The sequence below is a fragment of the Harmonia axyridis genome, chromosome 3 (genome assembly GCF_914767665.1).
Source record: "Harmonia axyridis chromosome 3, icHarAxyr1.1, whole genome shotgun sequence".
Classification (NCBI taxonomy): Eukaryota; Metazoa; Arthropoda; class Insecta; order Coleoptera; family Coccinellidae; genus Harmonia; species Harmonia axyridis.
In genome coordinates, this window is record NC_059503.1 from 38,246,426 (window position 1) to 38,264,055 (window position 17,630).

The 17,630-nt window shown below is 32.7% G+C and overlaps 2 protein-coding genes across 3 annotated transcripts in view; one reads left to right on the forward strand and one right to left on the reverse strand.

Moving 5' to 3' along the window:
- Window positions 1-288: 288 nt before the first annotated feature.
- On the forward strand, window positions 289-12,443 carry LOC123674557 (TLC domain-containing protein 3A). 2 transcript variants are annotated; one of them, XM_045609462.1, is made up of 5 exons: window positions 289-685; window positions 5,438-5,697; window positions 6,055-6,427; window positions 10,668-10,898; window positions 10,961-12,443. In XM_045609462.1, the coding sequence occupies exons 1-5, from the start codon at window positions 635-637 to the stop codon at window positions 11,096-11,098; spliced, it is 1,053 nt and encodes a 350-aa protein (XP_045465418.1). In that variant the 5' UTR covers window positions 289-634; the 3' UTR covers window positions 11,099-12,443. The 2 variants fall into 2 exon arrangements, with proteins under 2 accessions (XP_045465418.1, XP_045465417.1); XM_045609461.1 differs by lacking the exon at window positions 289-685 and adding an exon at window positions 4,303-5,384.
- Window positions 12,444-12,634: 191 nt separating this feature from the next.
- The window catches only part of LOC123674558 (NACHT and WD repeat domain-containing protein 2), a 41,066-nt gene continuing 36,070 nt past the window's right edge, over window positions 12,635-17,630 (reverse strand). The window contains exons 21-28 of the mRNA XM_045609463.1: window positions 16,442-16,610; window positions 16,173-16,391; window positions 15,973-16,119; window positions 13,803-14,008; window positions 13,377-13,746; window positions 13,161-13,319; window positions 12,914-13,103; window positions 12,635-12,844 (exon numbers count right to left, since the gene is read on the reverse strand). Of these exons, the coding sequence (XP_045465419.1) occupies window positions 12,719-12,844; window positions 12,914-13,103; window positions 13,161-13,319; window positions 13,377-13,746; window positions 13,803-14,008; window positions 15,973-16,119; window positions 16,173-16,391; window positions 16,442-16,610 (1,586 nt within the window). The 3' untranslated portion in view covers window positions 12,635-12,718. The remainder of the gene's footprint in view (window positions 12,845-12,913; window positions 13,104-13,160; window positions 13,320-13,376; window positions 13,747-13,802; window positions 14,009-15,972; window positions 16,120-16,172; window positions 16,392-16,441; window positions 16,611-17,630) is intronic.

Below are 17,630 nucleotides of genomic sequence, written 5' to 3' on the forward strand. Positions count from 1 at the left end.
ATCAGAAAATGATATTTCTTTTGGAAATTGTGATTATTTAGTACTAATTTGGCAGTATAAACCCACTTTTTCTTGTGAGGTGTTATCCACAAAATATGTAAAATATATTCTTATAATCTTAGACTATATATCCTTATATAGTCTAAGGTTGTAATCCATGATTTGAAAATAATGTAGAGCATAACACAACAGTATCAGCTGAACAGCTGCTAGGGGGGGCATCGATGCTTCTCATTACTGGAATAGATTTCTGACTGGCCTCGACTGATAATTATTTACAATCAGTGTAACCTATCCAATGGACTATGCGTATTGTGTATGCTACTTATATTGTATTTGTTATTACATGCACTGTACCTTCAGCAGCTGATCAGACCATAGAGTGCTGATAATACTCTATTGGATTTGACGTACAAACACAGGAATAAAAAGAAAAGTAATCGAGCCTAACCTAAACAACAGGTCCAACAATCTTGTGTCAAATAGTTAATTTTTGTGTTTAAAAATACTTTTATTCTCATACCAAACGTAATTTTGTTGAAATGATAACGTAATATGCAAGTGGTGCTGAAGTGAAGGGGCTGCAATAAATTTTTCAAATATTCCTGGTGATATCGCCGAATACTGATTCAAAATGGTTCATTTGAATAAGAAACATTCTGACCCTCTGCATACGACAAATAGAGTATGTAAACATAATTTTAGTTATATAATAAGTGATTGAAATTTTGCTTCTAATAATTGGGTAATTGAGCTTGTAGATAAATGTTAATGACAATTTAGCACAGTTCATTCTATATAAATAACAACTCAATCTTTTAAATATGTTGATCTTTTATTGATCAACATGATATGAGTTTTGTATTATTATTTATTTTCGGTTATTATATATTACTGGCCAACAATTGGATTCATCTTATTAGGTATCAGCAATTAGTCATATTCTTTAATTATGGTATATATATCGAAATTGGATTATATATCACTCTGATTTTTACCATTCTTTGAGTTTGAGTGGTAATATGATCTGATTTATTTATTCTGAAAAAAACCATAGAATGTGAACTAGAAGAATACTTGTGTTTTTGATTTGAAGATTGGATTATCGATGAAGCTGTTTCTAAATTTGTGTTACAACTTTCTATCTTGAATAGTCAACTTGAACAAGACCTTTTTTAAAACGATAATTTTAGATAAATAACCTAGTATTCCAGTCCTCAAACATAGGGCAAACGTAGAACATTTCTGTTCGAAATCTCATTCGGAGATTGATCACAGCATTGACTGAATGAACACATAATGGTCTCTAGGTGAAAAAAGATTTATTTATTTATGTTAACGTGTCTCACGTGCCATTTACCCAAGATCACATTGAGAGTAGACAATATTAGGTACATTAATATAGATTTAAATAATAGAGTGCTGTTCATTATCTTTGAGTCTTTGAGAAATCGTATGGTTGCTTCGATCTGGGTGGGTGAACTTAATATATCATGCAGATATCCATGCATGATACCATATCGTCGTTGTGCATCTCCATAGTATGGCATAAAGATATTAGGTGCATCACGGTCAGGGCATTTTTTGGTAAATTGCTTTTTTTCATTTATATGCTTTTAGGTCCACTGTAATCGAAGAAAGTTAAATTAGCCATTTTTTAATTTCTTTCTTGATATGTTGTGGGAAGGTATTTTTCATATCTTTATGATGTAGTGATCATATAAATGAATAATAAAACATGCCCATTTCATAACTTTATTAGGTACTTTCACAAATTTTAAAGTTCTAAAAGTGAGTCAGATACCTCGAATTTTTTAATATTACTGAGTATGTTCAGTTGTAACAATTAACAATCTGAAAATTTCAATTAAAAATAACGAAAAAATTAATAAAAATAAATCTGGAGTCTAAAATTCGACTTGTAATGATTACCCTATGGTTTACATTGAGTAAATGGGATGAAACTGAATGATTTATCAACAAGGGGATACAATAATATGAATGTGAATCATTCAAAATAATTTGGTCATAATTTTAACAATAAACTGGAAATCCTGTGTTTTAAAAATAAAACACCCTCAGATCTCTCAAAATAGATGGATATAATCCCAAAATATTTTTTCAAATGAACAAACATAATCTTTGTTGAAAATCTTCAAAAAATTTGAATGAACCCAGGTGACAAATTCCTATAGCCCCAATAACCCCTCGGTTAATTTTCATTATTATCTCCTTTGTACCTTTGTACTGTATAAATATAGTTGCAATTTCAATTTTTTTATCAGTTAAAATGTGAACACCTGATAACTCAGCATGGAGATACAATTGTCATGTTATAAATTAATTTTGTGGAAATTGTGCAAGATTTTGTTTGTATTCCCATTAACTCCCCTGGCAGGCATCCATAAAATGTTTCTTTATTCTGATACCTTCTACTATCAGTTTTGGATAGTCAGTTCATTCAATTAAACACTGCAATTTAAATCTCCTCTAATTAGCAATCCCAGTAGTTCAGCTTGTCCGTTCAGTTACCCTAGTAAGAAAAGATTACTAGGATATGATAAAATCGCGTTTATCAAAAAATATTTCGCATTTTTCAAATAAGCGATATTATGTTCTAAAAAAAAGGCATTTCACTGACAATAGAAAATGGTTTTCAAAGAAAAGTGAAACGCTCATCAGAAAAAAAAATTGAATATAAAATTGAAATAGGAATGTTTTATTTTGAATACTCTATATCTATCATTATTAAATTCACTATTATAGTTTTGTAATTATTCATAGTGTATATGCATTCCTGATTTCGGTATCGGATTTTTGGATTTTATACACATCCCAATGAGTAAATCAAAAAAAATTGTTAATTGACAAGTAGCTAGGTTACATGGCATGATTCGCATAGGGTGGAATTTGAATATTACTTTGATCAATTCACCTTGTAGTTTAGGTTTCAGCTACCTGATACATATACAAAAAACACGACAAATTATACATTACGGTTCGTTATTTTCTGCTTTTTTTACTTAGATAATATTAAAAATCGTACGAAAAAAGAATTATATAAGGCAGGGTTTAGACTTTGGGGTTATTCGAAAAAAATAAATTGATATTAGAGTTTTAAATGTTTGATTTTTACTCTTTAAAATTCGTGAATTGGGTTCTCGATCTAGGAACATGAATGCCTTATAGAAACCGACTTACATGCAAATATATCTTATAATTCATGGGAAAGGCTCCATATGGCGAATTATTTCAAATCATTCACAATTTTCAATCCTACGGAAAGTTGATATAGCATGTGACGTATCATTAATTTCTTTGCACTGTAAAACAAATTTCGTCAAAATTTTTTTCGATTCGTTTCATTTCTGAAGAATTACATTGCTTAACTAAGTAATGCTTGTCCTAATCAGGTTGTGTGTTCGAACTACGTTATATTCATTATTAATAAGACGATAAACCTTTTCATACTTTGGACTCGTGAAATCCTTGAACGTCAAACACGTTTATGAGGCGTCGAATGCTTCAATATAGTAAACATAATAAAATGAATTTTGGTTTATTATCATTTATCAATAATAAACCTTTGAAATCATTTAATTTGAAGTGAATTAACCTCTGAAATATTCACATTTTATGTTTGGATTGTCTAAAATTCAGAAATCGAATAATAAGCAATTTCACATTATGTTTAACTATTTTTTCCTAGCTCATTTTATCTGAAGATTAATCCATTATCTATTGTAAATATTATTTTTTCTCTGAACTCAATCGTTCTGTGACGAGAAGGCGAAATGGAGAGATGTGCTGCATATACCTAAATTTTTTTCTTTGAAATCGTATAAATAATTTCCAGACGAAGTTTGTGTAATCTTCATCTTCATAACCTATTCTTTCTTGGACTTTTTGAGCGTTTGTCCCCGAACAGATCGCTATATAATTTTGTTACTAGGCCTGTATTTTTCAATAGTAGTCCCAAACGATAAGGTTCTACTCGCTGATGAAGAATCCGTCCTCAAATTCAATTTTGTTCGTTCGTATGGCCGTAAACACAATAACTGTCGAACGGAAAAACCTAGAATTTTGTAATTTTCAGGGCAGCATTGGCGGAACTAGAGTTGTCTTATGGGGGGGTTACCACAATTTTAAAAAGTCTGAATTTTTCAATTATTTATATTTTTTTTTTTTCAATTGTTACTTACAATTTTTTTGTCTTCGAATCAACTGGATGTCAAGTCTCCAAAAACCCTTCCCCCTCGTTACGCCTTTGCAGGGCAGGGCCAGATCTCGAATGCCGTTAGTGAATATTTGAAAATGTTGTTTTCTTAATAATCAATTTCAGAACTACAATTTCGATGGAGATGAAATTTTGCATTTAGATGTAAAATAATAATTTCAAGCATCTTACGAAATTTAATGTTGATCGAGACTCTGGAAGCAGAAAAAATTCAAGAATAATATCAAAAAACCTCGATATAAAAGCGACAACCGTTCTCACCCATCAGTAGAGATTTTGCGTGGACATCAGATCTGACATCTGAACGAGTTAAAATTTTTCTTGTAGAGCTATTATAACAATCTCAAGCTAAATGCAGAATCTCAAGTAGATCGCATCACCAGAATCATAGATAATTCAGAAAATGATCAAAAAATCAACCAATATTTTGTCTATAAACTTTGTTTAAAATTAGTTTGTAAATGTGAAATAATCACTCGAATTTTCATGATAAATTTCAGAAGAATAATCTTCAAGTGGACACTAAATTAACAGCGCTCAAAAGCCTCTCTAGCAGTTTCCATTGTTTTGTTGTACAGCTTTAGTAGGTATTTCCAAAATATAAACTTTTGAAATTCTTATGTCTCAGCTGAAATTCCTTATTAACACCAAAAACTATTAAATAAACCATACACGAATATATATACTCCCGAAGTATACGCTTCACTTTACAATGCAATCACTCGTAAATCATGTCAATTGTTTTTTTTTTCTTGTGAACCCCAATTAGTAAAAGTGTTCGCCCTGATAAAAACAATTCAAAATTCCGTAGAACAATACAAGGAGATACAGAGAAAATAATGTTGGATTTAGTGTTATCGTCCGTTGAATACATAAATTGTGGACGACATTCAATAATAATCAGTTCATTTGCGAAGTTACTGTATATAGACTGAATTTTTGGATATGCTCTTTATTATACAAGGTGGGACGATAGTTCGGCCTATTCAGTGTGAAAAGCTCCAGCACTAATTTTTCGTTAATATATTCTGTTGATTTTTAACCCTCAAAATACACCGATCGGTTTCTTAAGATGATAAATGGAAATCGAATCATGCCCAACATTGGATTATCATTCTTTACAAACATATTTTATGGAATTCCATTAGTAAGTAAGAACGTTATTGGCGGACGTTTTATCATTATTGTTTGTCTTTTCAGAACAGAAAATATATTTTCATACCTCTGCTGATATTCGTGACGCTGTCTTCTCTACTTTTTTCAATAGTACAAGTCAAGAGCCTTCAATGGGAGGACAAAATTACTTTGGAAACTGGTCTGATGCTGTTCGTATATGGCCTGATTTTTTTCACAGCTTCGTTTGAGGCTTCCAACCATTTATTTTTTTACACTGGCACTGGGAAAATGTTGATAAAAAAGTATGGATTAACCAAGGGTTTTGTTTTGGAAATCAGCAACAAGTAAGTAATGGAATCCCTGTCACAATTATTATTATTATCTTAGTTTATTCTTTTCGAAAACAGGATTTCGATTTATTGTTGCAGAGATCCATAAAAGTATGGGTATCGATTTCTCTCTAAAAAAAATTATATACTGTTTAGTTTCATAACTACAATTGGATATTTTTAATTCTCTATTCTCAGAATAAGTTTCGCAATAGTGTATTCTTGTTGAAATCTATCTGTTATTTTCTATTAGTGTTGAATTTAATAGTAGCAGATTTAGAATAAATAAGATTTTTTGTTTTCTTTGTATATGCCTATTTTGTTGTCCAATTCTCAGTTGAATCCACTGAAACCTGCTTCTTTCTGATTCAGAAATGTATCTGCTATACAAGCCTTATTTTGCTGTATCACTGGACTCACATCAACATGTTATTCTTGCACAAGAGATATGCTCAAAACCTCTCACTATATCTCAGAAGCGTACGCTTGGTTTGGAGCTGCATATTTTCTCTATGACATATGGTCTATGTACGTGGTACAGGTGGCAGTGGATAAGGATAATAGCAAGAATGATTTGGCAAATGGTAGCATGAACAATGGACTCACACATTCCATTGAAACTGAAAGGGATGCCAATGTAAATTCAACAAGTTTTCTATCCAAGTTCTGGATCTTTGTTAAAACTAACCCAGTAATAGTGGGACATCACGTGTTTGTTGGAGGATTTGGGTTTCTAGTCATAACTGTGAGTGAAGTTTCATAATAATTGATATATCATATATTGACTACTATATTTTATTTCACTAGTTTTGTCAACAAAAAATAACTGAATCCAACTATCATAAATCTAATAATGAGAAATTACATTTAAGTCAAACCTGTCACCATATGTATAAGTTTTTTCTCTTCTTTGGTGATTCTTGAATTATACTATGAAAAGTTTTTACTTCTTGGGCGATTGTTCAATGATGTTATGAAGAGTTCTGATATTATCATTTTGTTGAGCTTTTACTGAGAAGTTGAGATGTATGCGTCAATCCTTAATCAATACCTTAGAGGCCTAAAGCGATAAAATACTTCTTGAAGAGTACATATTATTAAGTGCTTTCCAGTCAGGTGCTTGTCACTCCGGGGATTGTCGCTCTAGAGCTTCACGCCCTCGCTATGACTGGAACACGTCATAACCAGCGTTCAACAGCTGTCGCGTACATTTATTCGAAGCATAGTAAACTATAAGGGCTTTGCAGCCACCGTTCGGAGCTCCTCGGTACAGCTCCGAAGCGTACCAGTGCCCATTTGTATTGTTCTAGTAAACAGAGCGTAGAGCTCTCGCGTTACCTTCCCCTTTCCCCGACGCACCTCCCGAATTTGCAGGGTGTCGAGCCCTGACAGGTGAGAGAGAAAGAAGACCGTTACTTCGCATAAAGTACGAGACAGCTGTAGAACGCCGGTTTTTTTACGTTTAATTTGACAGTTTCGTTTTGGCGCGTTTCAGTCATAGCGAGGGCGTGAGGCTCTACTGCTCGACGCCCCGCAAATTCGGTGGGTGAGTTCGGGGAAAGCGGAAGGTAGCGCGAGAGCTTGACGCTGTGTTTACTGGAAGAGTATAACAGTAAAAATGCGGACTGGTACGGTTCCAGACGGTGACTGAAAAGCACTTATTATCCTGAAACCAAATATGTATTGTCTATCTTTGTTAATTTGACTTATGGGGAATATGAGAAGAGGTGATGTTTTTTATGATGCTTACGATTCTGAAAACAATTAAAGATCAACTTACTTCACAATACATACTTCAAATACTTGTGGATATATTTGTATAAAAAAATTAAACTTAAGATTGTATAATAATATAATAAAATTTTGTTCAGTGGAAATCCTCCACAAGAATTTAAGACTACCTATATGTATAATAGATAGACCAAATTACAGTCCCATTCCAATTACCAGTACTGAAATAGTGAAAATCATTATGAAGCATCAGATAGTGAAATACATCAAACAAAACTTTGGTTTCGGTATTCAAGTCAAAATTGAGCATCTCCGCCAGACCACATTAACAAAAGCCCTTCAAAGGTGGCTAAACAATAGAATGATAAAATTATCTTTGTCCATCTCATCACATTAAACTCCAAGCAGCAGTGAGCGAGCTTGAAGAATCCTAAGAGGCTCCAAAACCAAAGTTTTGTTTGATGTATTTCACTATCTGATGCTTCATAATGATTTTCACTATTTCAGTGAATATACTGGTAATTGGAATGGGACTGTAATTTGGTCTATCTATTATACATATAGGTAGTCTTAAATTCTTGTGGAGGATTTCCACTGAACAAAATTTTTGCACTCTTTAGGTTTTATGGGTAATGTACTTAGAGAGTTGACTGGAATGGTGTTTTTTCCACACAGTAGAAAGTTGATCGAGGAGTATTTCAGGGATCTATTCTGGTCCCATACATTTAATTATCTACGTTTATGACTTCAAAATAGCAAACTGTGAAAGATTATATTTATACTACTTATAACTGTAGATTCGAAAGGCAGAAAGGATTTTATTGAGAAGGGAAAAATTAGCACTAAATGAAGTCGACAATTGGATCTTGCTCAACTCACTCAAAATAAATTTGGGTAAAACAGTTAATTTGGAGTTTGGAGGCAGAGAGAATCGAACTTCTACAAGCTTCTTTGGATTGATAAAAAGTCTATATCTTTTGAGACAACTGAAGACATGTTGACAGTTGAAATAATAAACACAACATATTCCACACATTTCCGAAGCGTATTTCTATATGATATGGTGGAAAATGCTGTGGAAGCTTCGATGATTCATCCTGCAAAAAAGGGAGACTTATTGTATATCGAGTAGCTAGTAGAATTCGTGTAGGCCACTTTTTGTGGTATTAACCTTGCGATTCTCATTCGTAAGAGAATGTTGTATGTATACTAATTGACGAAGAAACACCCAGAATGAGCTGTTTAGATTTTAATTTTTTTTTGGTAAAACATAGATAGTATGGCAAGGAGTAAATGACTGAATTTGGACAAAAAAATCGTGAAGTTTTTTTCATGTGAACAATTTTTGGCACTTAAATATTTTAGTCGTTTTTTGTAAGTTTTTCGAATTTGACAACAAACCAGTTGTTCGAGGAGATACAAAGTTGTTTTCAAAAGGCCTAGAGCACTTGTACGCGGAATTTATCGCCAGCTAAGTAAATTTGAAAGAGGCGGAAATATTGGTCTACGGGAGGCAGGGTTGTCATTTCGGGAAATCGCTAACCGTACGAACAGAAATCCAACTACTGTTATGAGATGTTGTCAAGCGTGGTTTGATAATGCCCAAAATCTAAGAAGAGTAGGCACCGGACTTCGAAGGGCACAAATGAAGTTCAAAATCGACGTCTAAGACTTATGGCCATTAGAGACCGATTTGCGACAACTCGATCTTTGGCTGATGAGTGATTAGGAGCACAAGGCCATCCTGTAACCGTCTGAACGGTTTACCGCCGGATAAGGTATTTTGAACTGCAGCATTATCGACCCCATCTTGTGTTACCTCTGACGGCTGAGCATCGCCGGCAACGATTACAGTGGTGCAGAGAACGTCAACATTGAAATGTGGAATGGCATCAGGTCATCTTTTCTGATGAATCTCGATTCTCCTAGGGTGCACATGATGGCCGAAGAAGGGTTAGACGACGTCGTGGAGAAAGATCTGAACCTCAGTTTGATGTTGAGCGTCATGTACACCAGACAGTAGGCGTTATGATATGGAGTGCTATTGCTCATGCAAGTAGGTCACATGACAGCGCTGCGTTATCTTCAAGAATTAGTGGAGCCATATTTTCTCCCTTACCTTAACCGAATCCAATATTTCAGCAAAATAATGCCCGACCTCATGTTGCCAGAGTTAGTTAAACTTTTTCGAAGCGACACATGTAAATTTTTTGTCATGGCCGCCCAGATCCCCCGATCTTTCGTCCATAGAGCATGTTTGGGACATCATGGGTAGAGGGCTTGGAAATTTACCCCAGCCCCCACGGACTTTGGCGGCTCTGAGACATGAAGGTAACTTGGGATAGTATCCCTCAAAAAGAAATGGACCATCTTATTGCATCAAAATGCCGTTACTTGTTGGAGAGTGTATAGATAATCGCGGCGGACAAACACATTATTAACAAATTTATAAAAAGAAAATTGTGAACCCTTCGTTTTTTCTCCAAATTTCAAACATTTACTGCTTGCTATACTATCTATGTTTCACAAAAAAAAAAATTAATTAAATTTAAACAGCTCTTTCTGGGTGTTGCAGTTACTTTGTCAGTTAGTATATCAATATAAAATCATTATACCTAGAAATGGAACGTACCACATGTTCAACACTATATAGGGATGCTTCTCACTCCACCGCATAGGAAAAGGAACACGTAGAATATCTCAAGCTATTGGGGTATAAAATTTTCAAACAAGTTTCCTTTTGAACTAAGTAACTTACCAGATGAAACTTCAAAAAAAAAATACATCAGATATGGGTTCTATTCCTTCCGAGAATATTTATGTTTAAATTTTTCCAATATGAATAATTTTCAATTTCATATTCAATTTTTTCAATTAATGAAATGAAATTATTCATTTTGACAAACAGTGTATTGATTCATGGTGAATATATTTTATTTTGATGTCTCCTCTGTGAGACCTCCCAGAAGTTTATAGCTTGGGCGAGTTAGGAGAATCCGTTGTGGTACTACTTTTCATAATCACTTCAGACAGAACATCGATATTTGTTTTCCAGACAATGAATGGTCAGACAATTCCCATAATCATAAAATTTATTTCCCAAGTTTACCTTTACTTCACAGTTCCCTAATCTTACTGCATACTTTGTATTTTTTTGGACTTCTTCTGTTATATGTATTGCTGAATTTAATGTAAAATGAAGAATTATAATATTTTTATGCTCCCAAAATAATTATCAATTCATATCTTTTTAGTACCTGAGGGGAGGATTAGGAGATTGTTTCTTTGGTTTTGTGTACCTCATGGAAGCAAGTACCCCTTTTGTGTCAATGAGGTCAATTATTTCAAAGATGGGTTTCAAGAACTCAAGATTTTATGTGTTGAATGGAATACTCATGATGATATCATTCTTTGTATTCAGAGTACTGATGTGGCCTTTAGTCATGTTGCTATATGCATATTCAATAAAGACAGGCTATTTCGAAGTAAGTTATATAAGAAATTAAATTTTATAAAAGTTTCTTATAATAATTGTTCTCTTTTTCAGGCTATTTATTCGTTACCTAGAGGCTGCAAAATCAGTATTCTTATTTTGATGTTACCTCAATTGTATTGGTTCTTTTTGATTGTTAAAGGTGCAACCCAGTTGGGTATGGCGAAAAGAAAGAAAAAGAAAGCTATGTGAAATATATTCATCACATATAGAGCTCTATTTCATCTATTGAAATGAGAAAATACCTCAATTCCCTGCACAAGAGACTAAATTGGTAAGATAAGCAGACTAAAAAATATATCTATTTATGGATGTTTATCTATATTTATTGATGTCGCTTCAAGAAATGTAAAAAAAATAATGAATTGTAGTTTAAGTGAATCACTGTTAGAGAAGATTGCATTACAACTTTTCCGAATTACACAACCATCTATGTACACGATAAAAGGACTGAAACTCATTATTAACATCGATATTTCTTTGAAGAATGTGGCTTTCAACTTATGAGTTGAATGTTGACTTCATCTCATATTTAGGGTTGGAATCCAAATATGTTTAGTACACATGCTGTGAATTTATATAATATTTATTATTTAGTGAAGGTATTTATAAGTTTCAAAAACAAGTAGTGAAGAATTAACAAATTCCCAAAAATATAGTTTTTATAATGAATATTATTCATCAATGAATTTCCAGTGACCAATTTATGTTTCATATAAGTCATCAGATGAAATTTAATAAATCTTAGGACATCAAAAAAATATATAGGTATGTCATTACAAGAAATATATTGAATATAAAATTTTGTTGAAAACAATATATCTTATATAAGATTTGGGGCATTTAATTTATTGAATATGGAATGCATATTCTACTCAACATTTGTTATATGTTAAAAGATACTATAATTTTGAAAAGATCAATTTTGATTAAAGACGAGAAACATTCTGTTCCAGGGGTGTTGAGTCAAAAATATTGCTTTATAAGGGGTACCCACTATTTTACTTGATTTCCAGACTATTGCATTATTTGAAATTGAATTGATCTTTAGTTACAAGTATTCTCAATGTGATTTATATATTGTGAGATATTATTTTGTGTGTATAATCTTATCTTACTTTTTACTGACAGTTTTAATAATATAACTATAACATGAATATTCAACTCTTATGAAATTCTATCATGAATGTTTCAAATATTTTCATGGATAGATAATGATCATTGAAATTACAAACAGAAGATCACTTGATTTATCTTTTCAAAAGCAGACTTTTACATCTAGTAGTTAAGTAGTATTTCTTCATTTATTTTTGACAAGAATGAAAAATAAAATTAAAAGAAATATCAATGACTGCTAGACTAAGAAAGATATTTTGAATAGTCATTTTACACACAAATCTTGTACTATCAATTTAATTTTATACTTTCATCCACAAATTAAGAAAGTTTCCATCATATGCCAACTATACATAATTTATTGTATAAATTTTTTGTGACTGAGTATAACAGTTTATAAATAAAGTCGTTTTCAAAAAGATCTCTGTATTTTTATAAAGCTATATTACCAATTTTTACAAAATTTTTAATCTTGATTTATTTCAAATCATCTGTATTTTACATATTTCTAAAATATTACTGAGACGTTAAAAAAATATTCATTCAAAATGATTTTAATGATTCTCCACATAATTATTCAAAAATTTCGGGGAAAATAAATATAAGTAGAATGCATACACTTTATTCTTTCTATCAACTTCTATAAAAATAAGCCAAGCATCTGATTCAGTTATAATTTCCTTATTCATACTACATTTATGTTGCAATAATTCCAGAACCATTATTATTATTCTCTTGTTTGAAAAGAGTAGACAGCTTTACTATGGAAGTTGCAGCTTTGAATCTCGTTTGAGCTTTCATTTTCTCTACCTTTTTAGCCCACTAAAAAGCATCAATTATTTATTTTTGGCATAAAAAATGGAAAAACTAAATGAAGTTGAAAATTTTTACCTCTTCGTCTCTGGATGGCATTTCTGCTAAATATTGCGTTACATCACCCTTCTTTGTATCAAGTATAGCTTGTACAGACATACAACCATCAACAGTTCCAAGAACTAGAGCCTTACCATCTGGTGTACTTTCAATAGCCGTTAATTCTGCCTGTACTCTATAATTTGCTACCATTTCTGTGTCACTTGTTCTGAAAAATGAGAAGTTTCAATTATATGATAACAAAATTATCATTAACCTTAAGTACCTGAACACTCTCAAGGTTTTTCTTCCGTTATGATAATATAAAACATACTCGTCTGTTTTGTTGAACTGACATATAATACTGAAAACACCTTCTGCTACTCTAGGTATATATGTCTTAACACTTTGCCCCTTTTTGAGTTCGAGTAACTCAAGTCCGCCTCTGCAATTGACAAAATACTTTATTTACGCTCATTTATTTTTCAAGTGACTTTGTTACCTTTGAGGGGCATATAAACCATATTTACCATCTTTAGTTACCATACCACCCCATTTTGGAATGGACCTCAAATATTTCTTATTCTTTATGTCGAAGATTGCCCCTTTATCAGGAGTCATTACTGCTACAAGATGGCCTTTATGGGGCATAGCTATAAGGCCGCTACAATCCTTGATTCCACTTTGTTTCAACGATATTTTGTGTTCTAATTGTCCCGTAAGAGCATTATGAACATTTATACAATCCCTATTTGTTTTATCTGCGGCACAAAGAACCATATGAAGGCCATCAGATGTAATGATGGCTTGTCGAAAAGGTACACCAGTGAAACTTCGAACAGGATATTCAAAGCTATATATCATTTCCCCACCTATAAGAATTTCATTTTTTTTATTTTTGTTTGGTTGGTTAACTACTAGTACATACTTGGTAGATCTCTGACACACACTGTAGCTGTTGTCCTGACAATATCAGTTCCTGGTGCATTGCTTGGTTTAGATATAGATAATACTTTAGTTCCCCCTTCTATAAGGGTTAACTGTTTTATGCCAGGCTGTTCTTCTTTGAAAACTACCATTTCGGTCATCCTCAACCAAATGAGGAAATTACCTGATTCGGAAGAGATTATGTACCTGAGAGGAAACATGTTATTTATGAATTGCACCTTGATAGTTTTTAAGCTTTTGTTATGTATATTCAGCGTAGTTATGGTGGTATTAGGAGAAATGATCTTCAATGTTTGGGTATTTTAGAAAAATTGTGTGATTATATTGGAGAGTAGAATATTTTATTGTATGTCATTCAATCTGATGATCTACTTAGAATGTTTTTATAACTGAATATGGTTTTTTAGTGCCATAAATCTATAAGTTCTAATTAACTAAAGCAGGAGAGGTATCTCTACATTGTGATTCTATGATAAATAGCTCTTCAGCAATAAAATTACAAATTTTGATCAATTTGGAGTATGTTCATTTGAAAGATATTTCATTATCCATTGATTCTGATTCTTTTGTTCCAAGTTTTTAGTCAGTGTCTGATGTCTTTTGTTTTATTTCTATCTCAAATTCTTTCTTCAGTTTCTTTGATAGTGAAATTTTATTGCAATATTATCAAAGATGAAAATCAGTCTTCATTACTGCAATAATAAAAGGTCCCTTATCCCAAATAAAAAAAAAATAAAAATCAATTTTCCTTCACTACTGATTACCCCTTCACCCTTCCTTGGATTCGCCATTGATAGATTGATTGAGAGGAAGGCTTCTATTGGTTTATTATATCCAATAATTTGGAATCTGTCTGGAAATTTTTTCAAAATTTTCTCTGAAATTTTCAGTCCAAAAATGGAATAAAGAATATATATCTATACATTGCATGACATCCAGAAATTTTCTCGAAAATTATAGTAATGAAATTTTGTACAAAATTGATTGCTATATCTCATTGATCTCTCTTCCTATTTTGAGAATACGATCTATGAATTATGAAGGCAAAAAATTAAGAAACCAAATCGAACAATCAATTCTTGGAGAGTTAGTTATACAGGTGCAATAGTGCGTTAGGCTTCCATTGCTGCCAAACCAGACGTTTTAGGAATTTAGTTGAAAAGCATTCCCTTTGTACTTTCAATGCTGCATCTCAGGAAATTATTTTCTGATATACAGGGTGTTCCCAAATGAAATGATTCAACAACTGGGTGATTTTTTTAATTCATTATTCATTCATTAATGTCATTTTTCGTGTCTGCTGGACACAGGAGTGAAAATAATCCTATGGTACCTTCCGAAAAAATGAAAGGTTTTAAACTGTGTACATCATCATGGAAAAAAATGCAAGGTGTTACATTTGAAAAAATCGAGAAAAAACAATTTGAAATTCTTCATATTTGGACATTGATAACGGACACCCTGTATAAGAGAGGTTGATCATTTAGGAACGATGACTAGGCAAATTCTTAAGTTGAAAGAAATTCTGATCAAATTCATGTTTCTATCGCTTCTGGAAATCGGTAAAGGGCTTTTACCGAACTACTGTTTCGTCGAAATTTTGCAGTTTTTTCTGAATAAGATCCGTACCGTTGGAAAAATATCCCTAATATTTTGCATCATGATAGAGGTATTGAAGAGCATTAAAAATATGCAAAAATAGAAGGGGTGTTCCATTTAAAAAATTACCCATTTGTTGAATCATTTCATTTGGGAACACCCTGTATATCAGAAAATAATTTCCTGAGATGCAAAACATTGAAAGTACAAAGGGAATGCTTTTCAACTAAATTCCTAAAACGTCTAGTTTGGCAGCTATGGAAGCCTAACGCACTATTGCAGGACCCTATATATGAAATAGCCTTGATGATATTGAATACAAGAATATTTACCACAATATGTAGAAAGTTTCAATGTAGTTCTTTATGGTATTCTTATAATTTTATATCTTATAATTAATAAGGCAGTCAGTCAGTCATGAGTCAGTTAGCGATAAATAAGCATATATTGAATCAATTCTTGTTTCCTAATTAAGACGTAAAATGGCACGAAGAAAATTAGGTGAGAAAAAGAGGGTGAACTGTGCTGTTGGTTTCCGACAAAATATTTACCGTCCATCTGGCGTGATGCAAGCATGAGTAACAATGGCTCCTAGAGGACTATCTGCTAATTTAGCTATCAGTTTTCCAATTCTCAGGTTCCAAACTCCAACACAGTTTCTTGTTACTGTAACTGCCAAACTCAAATCGTTGGATAAACTGTGGTATATAAAAATCAATACCAATGTGTCACTTTCTTTTCAATTGCCTACCTGATAGAGTCTATTTGTAACTCGTGTCTGTCGATAACATGGACCTGTTCGAATATATTATTGATGTTCCAAACCTTAACAGTTCTGTCTATTGAAGAAGTTACAATACAGTTCCAATTTCCGATGGTTAACGGTTCTAATTGGACGATTCTAGCGAAATGAGCATCTAAAACTTTCACGAGCTTCTGGGTTTCCATGCTCCACACATACAAATTTTTCCTGCAAAGTGTTCTTTGATAAATTTGTAACATTTTCTGCAGAGAACACACCTTACTCCTGCTATTGCATAATTTTTATGAGCACTTAGCATTATCGAGTTTGACTGTAACATTCTGGTTGTGATATTCCTTATGCCATAAGGTAACGGTAAGAAAAGTCCGTTTTTGTTTTCAGCTTCTCTACTCACGTACCAGACGATGAAACCGTTGCATGTTGAAGCTGAAACGTCCGAAAGTATTAGTAGCTTTCTTTAATTTTATTGACAGATGGTGGATGATAACATTTCACTTCTACCTTACATCTTAATACATTATTCCCTAGAATAGAAAGCCAAACACTGTTTAATAGGCTGAAAAGTTTTTGTCTTCAAAGAAACATCTATGAGCAAAATTCAGGAAAAAAGAAAATAAAGAGAAACAATATGGCCTGACATAATTTTGGTAAGGCATTTTTAGCCAATTTCGAAGGTGCAGCATCAAAAGATTGTGGAATTTCATCCCGTGATCTCTGATGGATTCATTAGTTTGTCGCACAGGGCCAAATAAAGCTTCTATTTTCATAGCGGATTAATGTGACTTTGCATCAGATTGCTCGGGTTTATATTCCAAGCAATTCTGATCTTCCGCGAGGTACGCAGCCCACGACGCCATATCTGGGCCAAGCAAAGAATCACTACTACATAACGAAGGGTTAACCTTCATCGTTCATAACATTCATTCGCTAGCTGAGTAGGAAATCAAATTCATGTTGATTCGTGTTATCGTGGATCAATTCGTGTTACTCGAACATGTTATTGACATAATTTCGCCTATACTCTCTAAGAATAATTTTATAAAATATATTTCTTTCATAATTATTATGTTACCTACTTTCGTAAAGGGTCCAAAGGGAATTTTTCTTATTGAGGTAGTGACTAATTTTTTCAATATTTATTGTATAGGATAGAGCCAATAGAGGTTGGTATAGTGTATTCTGACAGAAAAAATTAACCCATAAGTCTCAGCGGTTTGAAAGTTATAGCTTCAAAATCTTAGGATTCACATTCTTATGTTTTCTTCCCCATTCGATAATTTTTTTGTAATCAAAACTACGGGAGCAGACCAAGGACTAAATGAAGGACTTATTATTCTTGCTTTTAATAATCAATCAATTTCTTTTTGTAACACTTCCCTGTGATGATAAGGAATTCTATATGGAGTTTTACACATTGGTTGGGTTCCTGGTTCTAACGTTATACCG

Excerpts from the sequence above, each read along its gene's own strand:
- LOC123674557 (XM_045609461.1), top strand. The coding sequence starts at position 5,310 with ATGATAAATGGAAATCGAATCATGCCCAACATTGGATTATCATTCTTT. Across the intron at positions 5,385-5,437 it reads TATTTTATGGAATTCCATTA|AACAGAAAATATATTTTCAT; the intron begins GTAAGTAAGAAC and ends TTGTCTTTTCAG. Across the intron at positions 6,428-10,667 it reads TTGGGTTTCTAGTCATAACT|TACCTGAGGGGAGGATTAGG; the intron begins GTGAGTGAAGTT and ends ATATCTTTTTAG.